Source organism: Pongo pygmaeus, chromosome 4 (assembly GCF_028885625.2).
Source record: "Pongo pygmaeus isolate AG05252 chromosome 4, NHGRI_mPonPyg2-v2.0_pri, whole genome shotgun sequence".
NCBI classification, from domain to species: Eukaryota; Metazoa; Chordata; class Mammalia; order Primates; family Hominidae; genus Pongo; species Pongo pygmaeus.
Genome location: NC_072377.2, coordinates 162,537,199 through 162,559,342, shown reverse-complemented (window position 1 = coordinate 162,559,342; position 22,144 = coordinate 162,537,199). Strand labels below are relative to the sequence as shown.

Sequence of the window (22,144 nt, the reverse complement as noted above, 5' to 3'; positions counted from 1 at the left end):
AATGCAAATCTTTTCAAAAATAGAATAGAAGGGGACACCTTACAGTTCATTTTGCCCTGATACTGGAAGCCACAGACAAAGATATCACAAGAAAAATATAGACCAATACTGCCCATGAATGTAAATGCTAAAATTCTTTAAATAACAGCAGATTAGATCCAATAATGTACACACTATTACCAAGTGCCGTCAGTTTATTACAGGAAGACACTTTAACTTATCTGAATATCAATTAGTGTAATACACATATTAATAGAATAAAGCAGTGGTCAGCAAACTATAGTCCCTAGGCCAAATCTGGCATGACTTTTCTTTTTGCAAATACAATTTTACTGGAACAAAGCCAAGCCCCTTCATTTACAAATTGTTTATGATTGCTTTCTGCTACAAAAGCAGAGTTGATTGGTTACAACAGAGATCATATGGCTCAAAACCAAAACTATTTACTATATAGCCTTTTCTGGAAAATGTTGCTGACCCTTAAAAGAAAAAGCCATATAGTCTTCTCAATAGACACAGACAAAGCATTTGATAAAATTGAACTACTATTCATGGTAGAATTCTCAATAAACTAGGAATAGAAGGAAACTTTCTTACTTTGATAAAAGGCAGCTACATAAACCTGTGTCTAACAACACGCTTAAAGGTGAATGACTGAATGCTTTCTTCCTAAGATTGGGTACAAGGCAAAAGGATGTACACTCTCACCACTTCTATTTAACCTTGGACTGAAGGTTCCAGCCAGTGCAATAAGGAAAGAAAATAAAAATACAAAAATCAACATACAACCAACTAAAAAGGAAATTTAGAAAACAATTACATTCACAATAGTATAAAGAGAATAAAGCATTCAGAAATAAAGTTAATGAAAGAAGTACAGGACAGTACACTGAAAATTACAAAACATTGTCAAAGGAAATTAAGACCTAAATAAATCAAGGTATGTTCCATGTTTGCGAATAGATTCAGTATCTTCAAGGTGTCAGTTTTCCCAAAATTGATCCATAGAGTCAATGCAATTCCTATCTAAATATCATTAGGGTTAGCTTTTCTAAAGAAAGAAAAATTGGTAAGACGATCCTAAAATTTATCTTTTGAATCCAAAGGACCAAGAATAGCCAATACAATTTTGTAAAAGAACAAAGTTCAAGGACTTACACGATTTCAAAATTTCAAAATTTACCATAAAGCTACAGTAATCAAGACTGTGGTACTGACATAAAGATAGGTATATAGCTGGGCATGGTGGCTCATGCTTTTAATTCACCCTGGGCAACACTTTAAGACCCCATCTGGAAGAAAAGGAAAAAAATAGATATTGTAAACCAAAAATAAAATTCTAAGTTCCCCAACCAAAGGACTGGACCTCTCCTCAGGGGCAAGGGCATTTTATTTTATTTATTTTTTTGAGACAGGGTATCACTCTGTTGCCCAGGCTGGAGTGCAATGGCACAACTTCAGCTCACTGAAACCACTGCTTCCTGGACTCAAGTGATTCTCCAGCCTCAGCCTCCTGAATAGTTAGGATTACAGACACAGGCCACCACACCTGGCTAATTTTTTTTTTTTCCTGAGATGGAGTCTCACTCTGTCATCCAGGCTGGAGTGCAGTGGCACTATCTTGGCTCACTACAACCTCTGCCTCTTGGGCTTGAGCAATTCTCCTGCCTCAGTCTCTCAGGTAGCTGGAATAACAGGAGTGTGCCACCACACTCAGCTAATTTTTGTATTTTTAGTAGAGATGGGGTTTCACCATGTTGGCCAGGCTGGTCTCAAACTCCTGACCTCAGGTGAATTGCCCACCTCTGCCTCCCAAAGGGTTGGGATTACAGACATGAGCCATGGCACTCAGCCATGCAATGATTTTCAAAGTACCAAAAAAATGGTTTTGCACCTCAGCCCAACACCTTCCTCAAAGTTTTCTTTTTTCTCTTTCTCTTTTTTTTTTTCTCCCCCAGATGGAGTTTTGCTCTTGTTGCCCAGGCTGGAGTGCAAAGATGCAATCCTAGCTCACTGCAACCTCTGCCTCCTGGGTTCAAGCAATTCTGCCTCAGCCTCCCAAGTAGCTGTGATTACAGGCACATGCCACCACACCTGGCTAATTTTTGTACTTTTTTTTTAGTAGAGATGTGGTTTCATCATGTTGGTCAGGCTGGTCTCAAACTCTGGACCTCAAGTGATCCACCTGCCTTGGCCTCCCAAAGTACTGGGATTACAGGTGTAAGCCACCATGCCCTGCCCCTCAAGGTTCTCAAAGAGTTGGTGAAAGAGAAAATTTTCTTTGGGGAGGTGCTCAAGTGCTTTGCAATTTCCACCTTTCTCCCTCACAAAGGGATGCTCCCCACTTCAATATAAGCTCGAGAGCCGAACTATGTCCTCTGGAGTCTCTGAGGCCCAAAGTTCTATATCAAATACAAACCAGAAATAAATGAAAGTTGAGACTAGCCAACTAACTGCCTGTCTGATAAAGAGGTGTCTACCTAGGGACAGCTTACACTACCTGGATCTGTGAAGGCACAGTATGCACATTTCATAGAGAACTGGCCTGTTGTCTTTTTTTTTTTTCCTTTTTTTTTTTTTTTTTGAGAAACAGTCTCGCTTTGTCACCTAGGCTGAAGTGCAGTGGCACAATCTCGGCTCACTGCAACCTCTGTCTCCCAAGTTCAAATGATTATCCTGCCTCAGCCTCCCAAGTATATGGGATTACAGGTGCCCACCACAAGTCCTGGCTAATTTTTGTATTTTTGGTAGAGACACAATGTTAGCCAGCCTGGTCTTGAACTCCTGACCTCAAATGATCTACCCTGTGCCCCCCAAGTGCTGGGATTACAGGCATAAGCCAAGGTACCCAGCCAGTTTTTGAAACGTAAGTTCTCTCTCCAGCTTCCCATTTGTACTAAAGACAAATCACGGTAAGACTGATTTGCTTTATTATGCTTGGCCTGATTATTTGTATAAAGTGCAGCAAAAATAATTATTTTTTACATAATCTCTTTTTAAATTGGCTTTGATGGAACTCTGTTCCATAGAAGGTATCTCAGATAAGACTTTTTTAGAGCTGAGCTCTGCCATGGGTTTGTACCCTCAAATACCTATGAGTTGAGCAAATTCCTCTCCTCTTGTGGTCCCAAGATAACTTGGGGACCAGTCAGAAAGTGACTGGTCAGAAACTTTCTGGACCAGTCAGAAAGTGACAGTTTTTTACTTACCATAGGTCAGAAACGCTATACAGGGACTGTTGTAGACAAGGTCTGAGGCCAGTTCCCCCAGGGGCTTTTATTGGCTTTACAAGTCAAGTTTGATTCCTTAAAGGAAAACACACCATTCCAGTCAAAGCCTTGGTAAAATAATCAGTGTTTCCAATTGTGTCTTGTTGCAAAAGAAAACAGATTCTTATTGCACTTATGCAAATAACTATATTGCCATAATGTAAGAATACTCACAAATAATTTCCAAATTCTGGAGAAATTAGGTAGAGAGAAACAAATATGCTTCAAATGTTATTCACAGCAATATACTTTACTCAATTGCTACAAGCTCCAAGTAGCTCAAAAGAAAAGTTTCTTTGACTCTGAAAAACAAAACAAAGGATCAGCAGCATTTTAAGCAAAGTTAAAAAGATTATTCCTCTATTGGTTCAGTCAATTCAGTTAACTCCTGTTCTGCTTGATATTCAGGAACATTTCAGCTCTCCATGAGAGTTCTGAAATTGTTTTATTTTACTGTCACAATTTCCAAAGTTATCAGAAACCTGCATTTAAGAACACTTGTTAGAGTTCTATAGTCGATAACACACCATCTTTTGAAGAGGATTAAAAGAAGACAACAATTGTGTGTGGATGACAAAAAGTCTTAGGACAGCCACTATTAAAGTCACATTTGATAAGGAAATTTGGTTCCTTCTGTGGCATATAATGATTTTTTGTAACAATTATTATTATTCATAACATACACTAAGTCATATCAGAATTATGAGGTTTTTTATAATTGTGGAAGACACACCAATAACACATTTATACAAATACAGCCTAAAGAAATCCAAACACCATTTTACACTTGATAATGCTTCCTGAATGATTTTTGTGTCAAATAAGCCAAATGTCACTGTTGCATTAGAGCATTATTGATGACAAACCCAATTCTTTATAAAACCTTATAGGCAAATGTATTCAATCTTAATCAGTTTGACCACAAAGTAAAATTTTCACAAACCTTTTATAACCCTTTACAAATTTTTGTTAAAGAGCAGATCATAAGCAGATTTTTGCTCTAAGAACATGGTGAAACCCCGGCTCTACTAAAAATACAAAAAAATTAGCTGGGCGTGGTGGCAAGAGCCTGTAGTCCCAGCTACTTGGGAGGCTGAGGCAGAAGAATCGCTTGAACCCAGGAGGTGGAGGTTGCAGTGAGCCAAGATCACACCACTGCACTCCAGCCTGGTGACAGAGCCAGGGTCTGTCTCAAAAAAAAGAAAAAACAACAACAAAAAACCCCACAACCTGTTGTGCTTTTATTCCAATGTTTAATTTGCAGGAAAATTGAATACCCCTTTAACTTTAGCCAATATGTACGCACACAGAATTTCTTACAATTAATTTTCCACAACTTTCCATAACTTGCTTAAACCTTCAGCTTTATTCTACCTAACTTAAAACAATCCTTTAACCCTTTAATCTAGGCAAGAAAATTTACAGTCACATGACTTTTTATAATCTTGTACCAAAAAAACACATTTCACTTTCCCTACACACCTTACATGTAGAACTACTTCTTCAGTAGTCTCAATTACATGTTACAATGATAACTTCCAGCAATTTTGACTTTTGGTGAAAACCCTGGTTAGTAAGCAATTTTAACTATGTACTAGGTGTGGAGCCTAGGACCTCAACAGAAGTGCAGATAAGGCCTGACTTTTTCTAGCATTGCTAGGGGGTATGGCTAACACCCCATATCCCTAGACCTTATCTGGAATTTAATGTCTTCAAGGTAGGTAAATTGAACAATTTTCAAAAGTCAAAGAAGCAGTTTATGACCTTAAAGTATTTAGCAAACCTAATATCTGCCCTGCATAATTTAGGACAAATGTTTACATTTTTAAAGATATTTTTATTTTACTAATAATCTTTAAAACCGTATTTATTTCCCTAAGGTTACTTAAGTCACATGAACTAAATAAAGGGCATTACACTTTTTACTTTTCTCACAAAACATTTGATTTAAGCACTTAATTATTATAATTTTTTTTTTTTTAGATGGAGTCTTGCTCTGTCACCCATGTTGGAGTGCAATGGCACAATCTGTGCTCACTGCAACCTCCACCTCCTGAGTAGCTGAGATTACAGTACGTGCCACCACACCCGGCTAATTTTTGGTATTTTTAGTAGAGACAGGGTTTCACCATGTTGTCCAGGCTGGTCTCAAACTCCTGACCTCGTGATCCACCCACCTCATCCTCCCAAAGTGCTGGGATTACAGGTGTTAGCCACCATGTCTGGCGCACTTAATTATTTTTAAGCCAATTAATCAAAGCTCTTTCATATGTAACCATCACACACATAATACATACAAATACATAGACAAGTCTGGGTGCGGTGGCTCACGCCTGTAATCCCAGCACTTTGGGAGGCCGAGGTGGGTGGGTCACCTGAGGTCAGGAGTTTGAGACCAGCCTGGCCAATACAGTGAAATTCCACCTCTACTAAAAATACAAAAATGAGCTGGGTGTGGTGGTAGGCACCTGTAATCCCAGCTACTTGGGAGGCTGAGGCAGGAGAATCGCTTGAACCCGGGAGGCAGAGGTTGCAGTGAGCCGAGATTGCACCATTGCACTCCAGCCTGGGCAACAAGAGTGAAACTCCACCTCAAAAAAAAAAAAAATGTATAGACAGATAGATGATAAACAACTCTTTCCCTAAGCTGTGAATTGAACCCTGAACCTGGGCCACCACTGTGAAAAGAGAAAGCACAGCCACATGGTTAGCTTACAAGGTCAAGCTCCCAAGGACATACAAGACAAGAGGGAAACCTCACCCAGTTTTTTTCAGGGACCTGCAGCAAAGTTCATAACTGACCAGTTTGATGGGCCATCTTGAACAGCAGGCTTATAGGTGTCCTAAGCCCATGTTCTATCCTAAGGTACCCCTGTTTATGACAGAACAATACAGAACGACACACACAATGCACCCGATTTGACTACAGCTTAAGACTAGCCTCACAAATCTTTTCTTCCATTAATCAAAACTTTGCAGGAAATAGTGATTTTTACCATTCTTACAACCAATTTGCAGAGAGAGAGAGAGAGGAAAGCATTGCTTGAGGCAAGGTGGGGAAGGTGAGGCGCTCAGGCAAGCCAGAGAAAGACCCCACCCATTGCAGCAACTGAAGTTCAGGCGGCCTCTTCTCGGTACGGAAGGGATCTTTTCCAGCAGTCCCATCAGCTCTCAAGTGTCCCCTTTAGGGGAGGAAAAAGCTCCCTGTGTCCCACGATCCTGTACATGCCTAACCCTGTCACCTACAGCTGTCAGCAAAGAGTACAAGGCAGAGTATTTCAAAGAGAATAGCAGTTAACATCCCGTAGTGCCAAACCTGTTCTCAGCCAAAAGGGACTTTAATGAAAGGGGCCTCTAACACTCTAAATCTTAGAAGGGACTCTAACCCTCCTAAGTCGGGCCTCTAACCCAAGGATGGTCAAGCGTCCTTGCCTTTTATTAAGAGGGGCCTCTAACCCACTCTGTCTTAGGAGAGGCTCTAATTCTTCCAAGTTGGGCCTCTAACCCAATTCCATTCTTTATCTGGGTACCCTACCACTTACCCAAAATCGTCCAATCAGTGCTGCAGTCTATTTCCTTTGGGATGGGAGTCTCCTCAGTATCATGCCTTCAGGGTTCACCAGAAAGATGTTACTAAACCCTACCACATACCCAAAGTTAGCCTTTGGGTTGGGGTGTTCCACAGTATAGTCCATTCTGTGTCAAGAAAAAGATGTTACAGGACCCCACCGCTTACCCAGGGTTTCCGCACTAAATTCCCATCTGGGTCACCAGAAAGATGTTACAGGAAAGGGGTCCAGATCCAGACCCCAAAAGAGGGTTCTTGGATCTCCCACAAGAAAGAATTCAGGGCGAGTCCATAAAGTGAAAGCAAGTTTATTAAGAAAGTAAAGGAATAAAATAATGGCTACTCCATAGACAGAGCAGCCCCAAGGGCTGCTGGTTGCCCATTTTTATGGTTATTTCCTTTTTAGACCATATAGGGTAACTTCCTGACATTGCCATGGCATCTGTAAACTGTCATGGCACTGGTGGGAGTGTAGCAGTGAGGATGACAATAGGTCATTCTGGTTGCCATCTTGGTTTTGGTGGGTTTTAGCAGGCTTCTTTATTGCAATCTGTTTTGTCAGCAAGGTCTTTATGACCTGTATTTTGTGCCAGCCCCCTATCTCATCCTGTGACTTAGAATACCTTAACCATCTGAGAGTGCAGCCCAGTAGGTTTCAGCCTCATTTTACCCAGCACCTACTCAAGATGGCGTTGCTCTGGTTCACACACCTCTGACAACTTGATTTATTTGTCTGCCTCTTTTATTAGCTTTTTCTCATGCACACAGTTGACTCTCCCATTTAAACCTTAGTACCGTGGTTCTCAAAGCGGGGTATGGGGATGGACACTCTTAGAGAGTCGGCTAGATTAAAACTATTTTCATAATAATTAATCCTAATGCAATATTTGCTCTTTTCACCTCATTCTCTTGTGAGTGTAATGTGGGGGAAAATATCATTTTTTTCCCCATGAAAATGTGTTAGCATTATTATTGTTTTAAATGAGTTGATAGCTATTTTTAAAATTTCAGTTTTTATAACATAGTAAATATTGATAGATAAAATCCAAATGAACAAACGCTCTTTGGGGATCTTCAGTAGTTTTTACGGGTATAAAGAGTTTTTGAGATTAAAAAAAGTTTGAAAATCATTGCCCTTGTCTATCTGCCAGGTATAAGAACTCCTGTTGACCACATTTGATACCACAGGATTAGACAATGAATTGGAGTTGGTCTTCTTTGAGTGATAACTTGCCTTGATTGCAAAAATCATCTATGTCAAGATAAACTATAGCTTTTGGCCAGAATGTCATTTGGAAATGCAGCAAATGTTAATACAGGATTTCTTTTTGTTCTTCTTGGTGATGTTTAATGGAAACAAACACAATCCTAGTAAAAGGAGAAGCATAAACATGGAAAGGATTTGGAAGAGTGTCTAGCATAAGAGTAAGCCCTTAACACAGGTAGTGATTATTACTGTTTTATTATTACCCTATCACAGTCGCTATTCATTTATTTATTCAACAAGTATTTATTGAGTACTACATGCCAGGCTCAATGGTCTGCATTGCGGATTCAGTGATGGACAAAACACAAACAGTTCTGCCTTCAAGGACTTTATAGTCAAGTGGGAGAGGCAGTGGAATAATCACATTAAAAATTCTAATTACAAATTGTGGTAAGAAAACGAAGTGACAGAAGCATAAGTAGACCAAGATTTGATCTGATTTTCAGAGTCAGTAAAAGCTTCTCTGAAGAAGTCCCAGTTGAGCTGCATTGAAAAATGTGCAGGAGGAATTAAGGAGACACAAAAGAAAGAGTAGCACGCTGAGCATGTTTAAAGACCCTTCAGTAGAAAGAGAATGATGAGGGGGCGAATGTGGCTTAAACCCAAAGACTCAGGGCTAGAGTGGTAACTGTTTAATGGCAAAAACCACAATTATGTTTGCACCAACCTAGTAGTAGTAGTAGTAGGTTAGATCCCAAGCCATTTGGGGATTTTAAGGCTTTGCCAAGGATTTTAGACTTTTATCACATATCAGTGGGCAGCCATGGAAAGCTTTAGGAAAAGTGTGACAACCTTAGATTTGTATTTGCAAGAGACAGCTGTGTAGTGTAGTGGGGCAAGGCTGACAAACAGGGAGATTACTTACAGGGCTTCGGCAGTATCCAGGTGAGTGATGGTGGGATCCTGGAACAGGGTAATGGCAGTAGAGACCCAAAAGAGTGGATAAATTTGGGATGTATAATATTTTGGAAGTGGGGCCACAGGGCCTGGCGATTAATCGAAAGCTTAACTAGCACAAGAACCGCACAAAGTCGAAGACTCTTCCCAGCAAGATCAGCTAATGGGTTATTGATAAGTTGCAAAACCTCCCCCATTCTCCCTTGGCAAAGATTCAAAAGTCCTGGTGATACTCAGGGCCCACAGATTACTGAGGCCGCACAAAGCCCGCGCACAAGGCCGTGCGCATCTTGAGACCCAAGACTTTATTCCCTGGAGGTCAGCGGCCTGGAAGCACAGCGTTTCTTGGGCAACACCATTGTCGCAGCTCAGGGCGGGGAAAGGATGACTAAAGACAACGGCCAGGAGAGAACTCCACAAGAGAGGGAGAGTCAGAGTGAAAACTGGCAACGCATCCTGAGGCTCCCGCCATCACGGGTGATTTGAGGACTCAGCATGACGGAAGAGTATGGGCCGGAAGAGCCACAAAACCCGCCTGTGATTGGTCGGACGGGGGTATCGGTCGCTTGTGATTGGGTGAGGCCGAGACATAGAGCTGAGTTTTGAACCACGTAGGATTCTGGGTAGCAAAGGCCTTGCAAGTGTCTTAACCGAAAGGGGGAGGGGGAAGGTCGCCAACAAACGGCTGAGCTCATAATCCGGGCCGGGGCGTCCCCCAACCGCCATGGAGAGAGCTAGGCGGGAGCCGCCGCCTCAGCCGCACCCTTTGAGTCCCGCTCCGTCCCTGCTGCCGGTGGAGGGCACCTCCTTTTGGGCAGCAGCCGTGGAGACCCCTCCGTCGCCGCCCACGCTGTGCGCGGCCGCCATGGCGACCGTGGCCTCCTGGTGTAGGGAGGCTTTGGTGCCGTGTGCGGCGCAGCGGCTGCTGGAGGTGAAGCCGGAGCAGGTGTTGCTGCTACCACAACCCCACGCTCCGGGCAAGGGCGCCGCTTCCTCTCCCAGCTGCAGTTCAGGCCCGACCTGCGGCTCCTGCCGCCGCCAGCCTCTTCCGAGGGCGCCCCCTGTAGGCCCGAGTTACACCCGGTACAGCCCCGGGCGCTGCACGTCAAGGCCAAGAAGCAGGAGCTAGGGCCTTGCCTGGACGCGTCGGTGAGGCCTCGGGAGGCTGTGGAGACCGGTCGTAGAGCCTCCAGAGCGGTCAAGTTGGAAGGCCTCGGGCCGGCCCTTGACTACTTCCGAGGGAACGAGAAGGGCAAGCTGGAGGCGGAGGAGATCATGAGAGACGCGATGCAAGGCGGGGAAGGCAGAAGCTCGGCGGCCATCCGAGAAGGTGTGATCAAAATGGAGGAACCCGAGAGACTCCTCGAGGACTGCAGGCTCGGCACGGAGCCCGCATCCAATGACCTGGTTCATGGCAGCGCGGAGGTCATCTTGGCTCCAACGTCGGGTGCCTTTGGGCCGCACCAGCAAGACCTCAGGATTCCTTTGGACTCTCCACACTGTTTCCCCTGGGGCCCGGATCCAGTTTCAGAGAGCTCCGCCTTCAGAGTTGATAAGATTGACCAAGGTCCCCCTGACACCAGTGCCTATTAAAATGCAGTCCCTACTGGAGACTTCTGTAAAAATTGAAACCAAAGATGGCCCCTCACTGTGCTGCCCTCAGATGCAGGTATTAGACAGCAGGGGAGTCTGGTTTTCAAAACTGCGCCTGTGTTGCCCCATAGGGTATATCAGCAGTTCCCAAGTCTAAACTACAAAAGTAAAGTAATGGAACTGATTCTTTTCAGGGCAGAGTCTGCACAGGTATCACTTCTGATCGACTTGTACATATAGCAATAAAATACACGAACGACTTCAAAATTCTCAAGTATTTTTTTAAAAATCGATTTTAAGGCCTACTATTTAGATAGGACTAATTTTTGTGCACAAAAATAGAAGTATTCTTGATAGACATTTTCCTGGTCCTCTAGCTAGAAATTGGGGTCTTTAGTCTCCTTGCTCTGTTACGTGGCTTCATGGCGAGGTGTACTCTTGGGCCAAGTGACAGGATGAGGAGAGAAAAAAGGCAATGGAGATTTTCCTCTTCCACTTTTCAGAACGCAGATCCTTTGGTCAGATAAAAGGATTCTGCTCTGTCAGAGTTTTAGGTGCTTTTCTGGCCACCATTGATACTGCTGCTACCAAAAAAAAATTATTTTTTCTTTTTTTTTTTTCTTGAAACGGAGTCTCACTCCGTCGCCAGGCTGGAGCGGCGCTCGGCTCACTGCAACCTCCAACTCCCTGATTCAAGCGATTCTCCTGCTTCAGCCTCCCGAGTAGCTGGGATTACAGAAACGTGCCTCCAACCCCAGCTAATTTTTGTATTTTTAGTAGAGACAGAGTTTCACTGTGTTGGCCAGGATGGTCTCAATCTCCTGACCTCCTGATCTGCCTGCCTCGGCCTCCCAAAGTGCTGGGATTTCAGGTGTGAGCCACTGAGCCTGGCCAAAAAACATTATTTTTTTCTAGAGACAGAGTCTCACTTTGTTCCCTAGGCTGGTCTCAAACCTCTGACCTCAAGTGATCCTCCCGCTTCAGCCTCCCGAAGTGCTGGGATTACAGGCATGAGCAACCACACCAGCCTTGTTAATATTTCAGAGTCCTCAGATGGCTGCTTCATGCATCCTGTCCAGGGCCTTTTAGTTTCAGCCAGTGGGAGAGACAGACTATGCTTACTCTATCTTACTTAGAACTGGAACCCCAAGAAATTTATTTATTTATTTATTCATTTATTTTTTGAGACGGAGTTTCTCTCTTTTTGCCCAGGCTGGAGTGCAATGGCACAATCTTGGCTTACTTCAACCTCTGCCTCCTGGGTTCAAGTGATTCTCCCGCCTTAGCCTCCCATGTGGCTGGGATTACAGGCACATGCCACCATACCTGGCTAATTTTGTGTTTTTAGTAGAGACAGGGTTTCACCATGTTACCCAGGCTGGTCTTGAAGTCCTGACATCAGGTGATCCGCCTGCCTCTGCCTCCCAAAGTGCTGGGATTACAGGCACGAGTCACCGTGCCCAGCTGAAAGTTATTTATTTATTTAGAGATGGTCTCACTCTCTTGTCCTGGCTAGAATCCTGTAGTGTGATCACCGCCCACTGCAGCCTCAACCTCTCAGGCTCAAGTGATCCTCCCACCTCAGCCTCCTGAGTAGCTGGAACTTAAAGGCACTGGCCACCATGCTCAGCTAATTATTATTTTTTATATCTTTTTACATTTTTTGTAGAGACAGGGTCTCACCATGTTGCCCAGGCTGGTCTCAAATTCGTGGGCTCAAGTGCTCTGCCTGCCTTGGCCTCCCAAAGTGCTGGGATTATAGGCATGACCTACCACACCTGGTCAGAAATTTATTTTACATGCTGATTTGTAGAAAAGGGAAAACAAATATAGTCCAACCACAATATCCCCATCCTCCTAACCTAGTCAACATCTTAGTACTGTGATATATTTCCTTCCTCCTGAGCATTTTTTTCATAGTTGAGAAAACATAATTTTCATTCCTTCTTTTCGAAGTTTTAATTACTTTTTTTTTTTTTTTTTTAGATTTTTATACAAAATAGAGATCAGGTTTTGCTATGTTGGCCAGACTCGTCTCGAACTCCTGGGCTCAAGTGATCCTTCTGCCTCGGCCTCCAAATGTGCTGGGATTACAGGCCTGAGCCACTGGGCCCAGCCATTGCTCCTTGCTCCTTTTTAAATCTTTTTTTTTTTTTTTTTGAGACGGAGTCTGGCTCTGTCCCTCAGGCTGGAGTGCAGTGGCGCAATTTCTGCTCACTGCAAGCTCTGCCTCCTGGGTTCATGCCATTCTCCTGCCTCAGCCTCCCGAGTAGCTGGGACTACAGGCGCCCGCCACCATGCCCAGCTAATTTTTTGTATTTTTAGTAGAGACGGGGTTTCACCGTGTTAGCCAGGATGGTCTCGATCTCCTGACTTCATGATACGTCCGCCTCAGCCTCCCAAAGGCTGGGACTACAGGCTTGAGCCACCGCGCCTGTCCTAAATCTCTTTTTAAATATTCAGAATTGGACATGGTGTGACCAGGATTTCATATCCTAAGTGGGAGAAGTTAAGGTTGAGGGCTTTTGAGAGTGTCCACATCCTTTTCCTAAACAGTTCACTCTGTTCTTTTGGACTCAGAGTAGAGCAGCCTTTTACTCAGACAACCCAGGAAGAAGGTCATGTTGAGGTTTGAATGCAGTCCTATAGTAAGGGAGAATGAAATGGCCCCATCGCCTAATAGCCTGGCTTGGAACAGGGATTCTAGGCCTCTGATTTCATGAACCTTTAACTTTTCAACTCCAAAAGTGAGGAATCACTTTCTTTCCAAAGTCAATTAAATTTGGTTTGAGAAGTTTCTGTGAAGTTTATAATACCCTGTCAGATAAACTGGGACATGCTGTTGGCCCTGAGGATTTCTCAGAATGACCTCTATTGAAATGGTGATCTCGTTACAAATCCCAGGGGCAGGTAACTCTTGACCTTGAAGCACACAGCCCTGCTTTCCTATCCTGGAATGTTAAATCCAAATGCCCTTAGAGGCCAAGCGCAGTGGCTCATTTCTGTAATCTCAGCACTTTGTGTGGCTGAGGTGGGAGAATCACTTGAGCCTAGGAATTTGAGACCAGCCTAGGTGTAGGGAAAAGAAAGAGAGATCAGATTGTTACTGTGTCTATGTAGAAAAGGAAGACGTAAGAAACTCCATTTTGATCTGTACTAAGAATGTTGTTTTGCCTTGAGATGCTGTTAGTCTGTAACTTTAGCCCCAACCCTGTGCTCATAGAAACATATGCTGTATGGGATCAAAGTTTAAGGGATCTAGGGCTGTGCAGGATGTGCCTTGTTAACAATATGTTTACAGGCAGTTTGCTTGGTAAAAGTCATCACCATTCTCCAGTCTCGATTAACCAGAGGCACAATGCACTGCGGAAAGCTGCAGGGACCTCTGCCTGAGAAAGCCTGGGTATTGTCCAAGATTTTCCCCCGCTGAGACAGCCTGAGATATGGCCTCATGAGAAGGGAAAGACCTGACCGTCCCCCAGCCCGACACCCGTAAAGAGTCTGTGCTGAGGAGGATTAGTATAAGAGGAAGGCCTCTGTCTCCTGCACGTCCCTGGGAACGGAATGTCTCGGTGTAAAACTTGATCGTACATTCGTTCTATTCTGAGATAGGAGAAAACCGCCCTGTGGCTGGAGGCGAGATATGCTGGCAGCAATGCTGCTCTGTTACTCTTTGCTACACTGAGATGTTTGGGTGGAGAGAAGCATAAATCTGGCCTAGGTGCACATCCAGGCATAGTACCTTCCCTTGAACTTATTTGTGACACAGATTCCTTTGCTCATATGTTTTCCTGCTGACCTTCTCCCCACTATCACCCTGTTCTCCTGCCGCATTCCCCTTGCCAAGATAGTGAAAATAGTAATCAATAAATACTGAGGGAACTCAGAGACCAGTGCTGGTGTGGGTCCTCCGTATGCTGAGCGCCGGTCCCCTAGGCCACTGTTCTTTCTCTATACTTTGTCTCTGTGTCTTATTTCTTTTCTCAGTCTCTCGTTCCACACCTGATGAGAAATACCTACAGGTGTGGAGGGGCTGGCCCCCTTCACCTGGGCAACACAGGGAGACTCCTTCTCTACAAAAAGTTAAAAAAAAAAAAAAGCCCAGAGTGATGGTGCACACCTGTAGTCCCAGCTACTTGGGAGACTGAGGTGGGAAGATCACTTGAGCCCAAGGAGGTTGAAGCTGCAGTAAGCTATGATGGCACCACTGCACTGCATCCTGGGCAACAGGGTCTCACTCTGTTGCCAAGGACACAGTGCAGTGGTGCCTCAATGAATAAATAAAAATAGGAAAAAAAAAAAAAGTCCTAGGAATCCATTGCCCTCCACCTCTGAATTGTGGCCCAGGATCACCTAGGAAGGAGCTTGGGATGAATACTGAGAGCTGTGGATTCTCATCCTGACTCATCCACCAATTGGCCTTTTTTTTTTTTTTTTTTTAGACAGAGTTTCACTCTTGTTGCCCAGGCTGGAGTGCAATGTCGTGATCTCAGCTCACTGCGACCTCCGCCTCCCAGGTTCAAGTGATTCTCCTGCCTCAGCCTCCCGAGTAGCTGGGATTAGAGGCATGCGCCACCATTCCTGGCTAATTTTATATTTTTTACTAAAGACGGGGTTTCTCCATGTTGGTCAGGCTGGTCTCGAACTCCTGACCTCAAGTGATCCACTCGCCTCGGCCTCCCAAAGTGCTGGGATTACAGGCATGAGCCCCGCGCCCGGCTCCACCACTTGGCTTTGACTTTAGGCAGACCCTGGAATTTTTCTGAAATTCTGCCTACTCTGTAAAATGGGAATCACAATGCTGTCTGTGAATATGAATGCACCCCACAGACCTCTAATTACAGAAAGCAAATTGACTACGGGCTCCCAACTGTTGCACTGTGAAATCCATCATCATGTTTATACTGAGACCAGATTTCCTTCAAGCTTTTTCTAGCTAGTTCCTGGGTATAGAAGGGATACTAAGGCAGGCCCATTTCTGGGAGACATGCTAGACCTGCCCTTGGCCAAACATTTGTAATGACTTTTCCCGAAGAAAAAAAAAAAAAAAAAAGGGTGTTTTGTTGACTGAGCTGGGCAATGCCAGGCTGGTGGCTTCTTTTTTTCTGTTTCTGTTTTTTTTTTTTTTTAGATAGGACCTCACTCTGTTACCTAGACTGGAGTGCAGTGGTGCAGTCACAGCTGCCACCTCAGCCTCCCAAGTAGCTGGGACTACAAGCATGTGCCACCACACTTGGCTAAATTTTTTTTTTTTTTTGAGTGACAAGAGCGAAACTCTATCTCAAATAAATAAATACATAAAAATAAAGTTTTGCCCATAATTTATGAAGCCCATAAAGGGCATCTTAAGGGCCTACGCTCTTAGAACATTTCTGGAAGGATACACAGAAATGGTTATTGCTGTGGCCCTGGAGAGGAGGAGGGGAATTTTCCTTTATTGAATACCCTTTAAATGGAATTTTATATATAGTGCTTGTATTACGATTTTAAAGTTTTTAAAACTTGTTAGTTATTTTAAAGGAACTGCTGTTCTAACACTTTGGAGTGATCACAAACTCACATACCTTCAGAAGCCAGGGAGATTAAGTGCACTTGGGTTTAGGGAGATGGCAGTGGTGGGAGCTGCAGCTAACTGCAGCTTCCATACCACACCCAAAGTACTTAAATTCAATACCATGAGAAGCATAGTGTTTGATCAAATCAATGCCCCACTATTGGTCCCAGGAGGACTATTAATTAGCGACTTCTGCTTAGAGTGATAGTGACAGGTTTTATCTGAAAACCTTTCAGAGGAGTCAATGATTCCTTAGTGAAGTATGCAGAATCTCTAAAGCAATGAGGGGTTGGGGGGACCACCATGGAAATTACCTGAGAGCTCCAGAGAATATGGCTGCTTCTGCATAATGCAATTTTTACAAAGAAAGGGTTATCCATCCAAGCCTCTGTTTTCCTGACGTGTCCAGCCCCTGCCTGGTGGAAACTCCTAGTCTGATGGGAGATGGACAGAGTCTAGTCTTGGAAGGCAGAGCTCATGTCAGGGCAGGCCCTGAAAGGTCTGAGCTGAATTTCCTCAGGTAGAAATGAAGGGAAATCTATATTCCTTTCAGGGTGAACAGTAGAATGAAAAGTTCTGAGGTGGGCCAGGCATAGTGGCTCACACCTGTATTCCCAACACTTTGGGAGGCCCAGGCAGGAGGATCACTTCAGGCCAGGAGTTCAAGACCAGCCTAGGCAACACAGTGAGACCCCTGTCTCTACAAGAAGTAAAAAAAATTAGTGGGGCATGGTGGCACATGCCTATAGTCCTAGTTACTCAAGAGGCTGAGGTGGGAGGATCACTTGAGGCCAAGACTTCAAGACTGTGGTGAGCTATGATCATGCCACTGTACTCCAGCCTAGGCAACGAGAGGAAGAGGAGGGGAGGGAAGGGTGGGGGGAAGTGAGGAGGGGAGAGGAGGAGGGAGGGGTGGTGGGAAAGAAAGGAGGGAAGAAAAAATGGAAGAAAGGAAAAACAAAAGGAAGAAAGGAAGGAAGGGAGGGAGGGAGGAAGGGAGGAAGAAAGTGAGTTCCAAGGTGGAAAATCAAGGGGCCTGTTTGGAGAAGTGAGAGAATTCATGGGATTTGGCTCATGGGAAGAAGTATGGGAAGTCAGGTTGAAAAGGCAGGTTCCAGGGAATCAGGCCCTCCCAGCCCTCTAATATGACAAAGCTAAGGAAGAATTCTTCCTGGTGACCATTTCATTCTTGTGGAACGAGTGCACTCAGCCCTCAAGAAGTAACTGTGGAGGGCTTGGTTGGAACCCCAGTGACCAACCATTGCTCCTGACCAGGTTCCCAACAGGCACATGCTGGCTTGGGATGCTCCAAGGCCCCCTGGAGGATATGGATGTATCTCAACCCAATCTCCTCCTCCTAGGGGATTAACTGAATATGAGGGAAGAGAGTAGGTCAATGCTCGGAAAGGGAATGTATGTTGCTCAGGGTCTCAGAGGAAATTGAGGAGTCATATAAGCTGAACTCCCACCTCTAGATTCTTATTCCAAGGCTCACTCCCCAGCACCAGGCTGCCTCTTGAAGTGTATGTGTCAACTCCAGGTACAACGCAACAATTACAATTCCCAACAAAACCCCCTTCCCATTCACCTACAAGATGCTAGGCCTTGGGCTAGGTTCTTGTCAAGCTAACTGGGTTCTCAGAACAAGCCTATAAGATAGGTACTACAATTATTCCCAGTTTCCAGATGAGGAAGGTGAAGCTCCAAGGGGCAAAATGACATTCTTCTGCAAGGCAGAGCTGAGATTCCAAATCAGAGCCATTTGACTGCAAAGATCATGCACATCAGATAAAGGAAATCTCACTGAAGCAGGGAGGGACACACACAGCCTTCCAGGCTTGTGAACAGCATTTCCAGACACCAAAGGATTGCACAGAGAAAATACTGTGCAAACCAGATTCTCCCCGTAAAGCCCAAAGGAGGCATCCTGCCTTCAGCCAGAGGCACCAGAGTCCAGCAGCTGATTCCTGTTTCATCTGATTTCTGTTCTTCCTACTCCCCTCTCCACCACCCCGAGACTATTCAAATATAAGCTTTGGCTGGGTGCAGTTGTTCACACCTGTAATCCCAGTACTTTGCGAGGCTGAGGCGGGCAGGTCACCTGAGGTCAGGAGTTCAAGACCGGCCTGGCCAACATGGTGAAACCCTGTCTCTACACAAATACAAAAAAAAAAAGCTGGGCATGATGGTGAGTACCTGTAATCCCAGCTATTGGGGGGCTGAGGCAGGAGAGTCGCTTGAACCCAGGAGGCAGAGGTTGCAGTGAGCTAAGGATCGTGCCTTCATGAAAGCAGAGGATTTGAGTCCGTTTTGTTCACTAATGATTTCCAGCACCTACAAGAGTGCCTGGTACATATATGCAGCTATTAATAAATAAACATGTGTTGGATGATGTGGAAGGTGAATGCTTTTTAACTATAGGAAGTTTTTTTTGTTTTTTGAGATAGGGTTTCCGCTCTCTCACCCAGGTTGAAGTGCAGTGGTGCAATCTTGGCTCACTGCAGCTTTGACCTCCTGGACTCAAGTAATCCTCCCACTTCAGGTCCCCAAGTAGCTGGGAGTACAGGCACATGCCACCACATCAGGCTGATTTTTCATTTTATTTTTTATTTTTTGTAGAGACAGGGTCTCACTATGTTGCCCAGGTTGGTCCCAAACTCCTGGCCTCAAGTAATCCTCCCACCTAGACCTCCCAAAGTGCTTGGATTACAGGCATGAACCACTGCGCCTGGCCAAACTTACACTATCACACAAAGCTCCTGTATAGGGAGGGGTACTTCCATTAGCTGGGAGACCCAACTTGAATGACAGTGGCTTGGTGACAGAAGCTTTGAAAATGCTCCTGGATGAGCAGACTGGGTAAGGAATACCACTGGGAATCACTTTGTAAAGTGATTAGTCAAGTTAAACTCTCCCTGAGTGATCATTTTGGATAAGCCTGGACTTTCTTGCTTTGCTTAGAGCAGGATTTGTTTCCTTCCACTCAGCAGACATTCATGAAGCATTATGTGTGCAAAGCTCTGTGCCACATCTCAGGATCTGAGAAATGGAAGGAAGTGCAGAAACCACCCACCAGCCCCACCATTCCTGAAGAGCAAGTGGGAGAGCTGAAACCCAGAGAGAGATTACTGAGGGAGGCAGGAGGTCCAAGTCCAAGGCCTGCCCCTGGCTCTGTCCCCTTGGCCCTTATAGGTCTGCAGACTTTCAAAGTCAGCAGCTGGACCAGGCCCAGAATTCTAATAGGCAGAGTAACACTTCTGACTTAACAAAGGGCTGGGCTGGAAAGTGTTCCTGCTAGGGGTCTCCAGGAATTAAATGACTTTGGTGGCCATGCATGGTGGCTCATGCCTGTAATACCAGCACTTTGGAAGGTCAAGAAGGGAGGATCACCTGAGGTCAGGAGTTCGAGACCAGCCTGGCCAACATGGCGAAAACCCTTCTCTACTAAAAATACATAAGTTAGCCAGGTGTGGAGGTGCATGCCTTTAATCCTAGCTACTCAGGAAGCTGAGGCACAAAAATCACTCGAACCTGGAAGGCGGAGGTTGCAGTGAGCCGAGATTGCGCCACTGCACTCCAGCCTAGGCGACAGAGTGAGACTCCATCTCAAAAAAAAAAAAGAAAGAAAAGAAAAAAATGCCATGTAGGAAGTGACATACAGATAAGCCTTGAAGGATGAAGAGAGAGCTAAAGGGGCGTTCCAGATGAAGGATCTTCGCAAATAAAGCTACAGTGTGGGGACTATCCGGGTGTGGTGTGGAGAGTACAGAGTGGGGACTACTGGAAGGCTACTGGAGCCATCATGGTGAGAACCACTGGAAATGATGAGCCCTGGGCTCAGCACTTTACATCCTCATGCTAGACCTTGGAGGTAGGTTCCCTTACTATTACCACATTCTTTCAAATAAGGAAATGGAGGTCCAAGGAGGTGACAAGGTCACAAGGCTGACTGGTGGTAGAAATAGCACTTAAGCCAGGTCCTTCTGATGCCTCCCCCTGACCTCCTTACCACTGGAATGCCAGGCAGTGGCATTACTGAGGCCTTCCATCTAAGGTACCACTGTCCCAGCACACTTGGTCTGGCATGTCACCTCAGACATGTGGGCACCGAGAGGTCAATCTTCGCCTTAAGCATGGAAGCTAGCTTGATCCTACCTTTTTGAGTTGAGCGTCTACGAGACTACCAGACCTCCTTCACCAGAATAGAGGGGATGCATGGGCAAGGAATATGAGGATTGCTGAGGATTTGTTGTGCTCCGCTGTCTGCTGGTTTCTGTTTATTGTTCTACAGTTGTGTAGGTTGTAGTTACTGGTTCTCCTTGGGTCACACTGGTGTCATCGTGACCCTGGGGCAGATCCCTTTGCCAGAACTAGGGTGGTTGGCCTTTCTTGGGAGATTGGAGTTTAAACTGGTCGTGGTATACCGAAGGTTAAGTACCGGTCGATGTTCACGGATTCCTCTCTCCATCGCCCCAGCTTTCTGAGCTGCTCTGTCATGAACTTTTTTTTCAGGTGTTCATAGTAGTGGCTGATCTTTTTCTTGGTCTTCTCTAAAGCGCTCACCTTACAAAAAACAGAGGTGAGGTTAGGATCAAGATCCTCAAGAGGTGAGACTAGGATTACTTCACAGCAGGGCAGGCATCTGTGCTACTGACGTGGGAGTGGGAAAAGTGTCAGCTGGACCCTATGTACATTCCATATGCTTTGACTCACAGGGAGCCTATTTCTCTATTTGTAAAAAGCGTGCATTAAGCTAGATAACTCCAAGGCCTGGCGCAGTGGCTCACGCCTGTAATCCCAACACTCTGGGAGGCCAAGGAGGGTGGATCACTTGAAGTCAGGAGTTTGAGAGCAGCCTGGCCAACATGGTGAAACCCTGTCTCCACTGAAAATACAAAGATTAGCCAAGCATGGTGGTAGGCACCTGTAATCCCAGCTACTTGGGAGGCTGAGGCAGGAGAGTTGCTTGAACCCAGGAGGTGTGAGACCGCACCACAGCACTATAGCCTGGACAACAGAGTGAGACTCTGTCTCAAAAAAAAAAAAAAAAAAAAAAAAAAGCTAAATAACTCCTATGATACCTTCTGACAGTTTGCAGCCTGGGAGCCTGACTTTGACCTTAAAAACATCTCTATCTGGCCAGGCGCGGTGGCTCACACCTGTAATCCCAGCACTTTGGGAGGCGATGGCAGGCAGAGGTCAAAAGATCAAGACCACCCCAACCAACATGGTTAAACCCACTCTCTACTAAAAACACAAAAATTAGCTGGGCGTGGTGGCGGGTGCCTATAGTCCCAGGTACTCCCGGAGGCTGAGGCAGAATTGCTTGAACCCGGGAGGCAGAGGTTGCAGTGAGCCGAGGTTGTGCCACTGCATTCTAGCCTGGTGACAGCGGAAGACTCTGTCTCAAGAAAAAAAAAAAAATCCCTATCTGAAGACTGGTCAGAAAAAAGATGGTGGGCCGGGGGTGGGGGGTGGGGGGCGCGGTTAGGAGGGGTACATCTTGTCTCTCCATAACTCCTATTGCCCTGTCCCTATTAATCATTTGGTGCTTCCCACATATTGTCTGTGACATCTCCTATATCACACTAAATTCTACTTATTTCTTCTATTGTATAACTTCTGTCCTGTCCCCCAAAAGACGGTAAGGTGTGGGAAGCCAACATCCTATGTCTTATTCATTTACTCCAATGAGCTAGCTACAGGAGAGGATACTAAGAAAAACTGCCACAGGTCTTCATAGTAACTACAATGTAGTCAGGAGGTAAGACACATGCCCAAATATTTCTTTCTTTTTTTTTTTTTTTGAGATGGAGTTGCGCACTGTCACCCAGGCTGGAGTGCAGTGGTGCAATCTCGGCTCACTGCAAGCTCCACCTCCTGGGTTCACGCCATTCTCCTGCCTCAGCCTCCTGAGTAGCTGGGACTGCATGCGCCCGCCACCAACCCGGCTAATTTTTTGCATTTTTAGTAGAGACGGGGTTTCACTGTGTTAG

The 22,144-nt window shown here is 45.1% G+C and overlaps 2 protein-coding genes and 1 pseudogene across 13 annotated transcripts in view; 1 reads left to right on the top strand and 2 right to left on the bottom strand.

Annotated features, from left to right (window-relative positions):
• Positions 1-6,139, bottom strand: part of THG1L (tRNA-histidine guanylyltransferase 1 like) — a 43,000-nt gene extending 36,861 nt beyond the window's left edge. The window contains exons 1-2 of one of the 2 annotated variants that reach the window (XM_063665317.1): positions 6,031-6,129; positions 3,444-3,571 (exon numbers count right to left, since the gene is read on the bottom strand). The gene's annotated coding sequence lies outside the window, so the exon portion shown is untranslated. Of the gene's footprint in view, positions 1-3,443; positions 3,572-6,030 lie in introns of both variants that reach the window. The other variant, XM_063665316.1, reaches the window with a different exon arrangement.
• A 3,518-nt stretch (positions 6,140-9,657) lies between these two features.
• Positions 9,658-10,845, top strand: LOC129037192 (transcription factor SOX-30-like; annotated as a pseudogene).
• Positions 10,846-18,733: 7,888 nt separating this feature from the next.
• Positions 18,734-22,144, bottom strand: part of C4H5orf52 (chromosome 4 C5orf52 homolog) — a 56,171-nt gene continuing 52,760 nt past the window's right edge. For 4 of the 11 annotated variants that reach the window (XM_054489095.1, XM_054489100.1, XM_054489099.1 and 1 more), the window contains one exon: positions 20,400-20,711. In XM_054489095.1, the coding sequence (XP_054345070.1) occupies positions 20,553-20,711 (159 nt within the window). In that variant the 3' untranslated portion in view covers positions 20,400-20,552. Of the gene's footprint in view, positions 20,712-22,144 lie in introns of all 11 variants that reach the window. The other 7 variants (XM_054489091.1, XM_054489092.1, XM_054489093.1 and 4 more) reach the window with 5 other exon arrangements.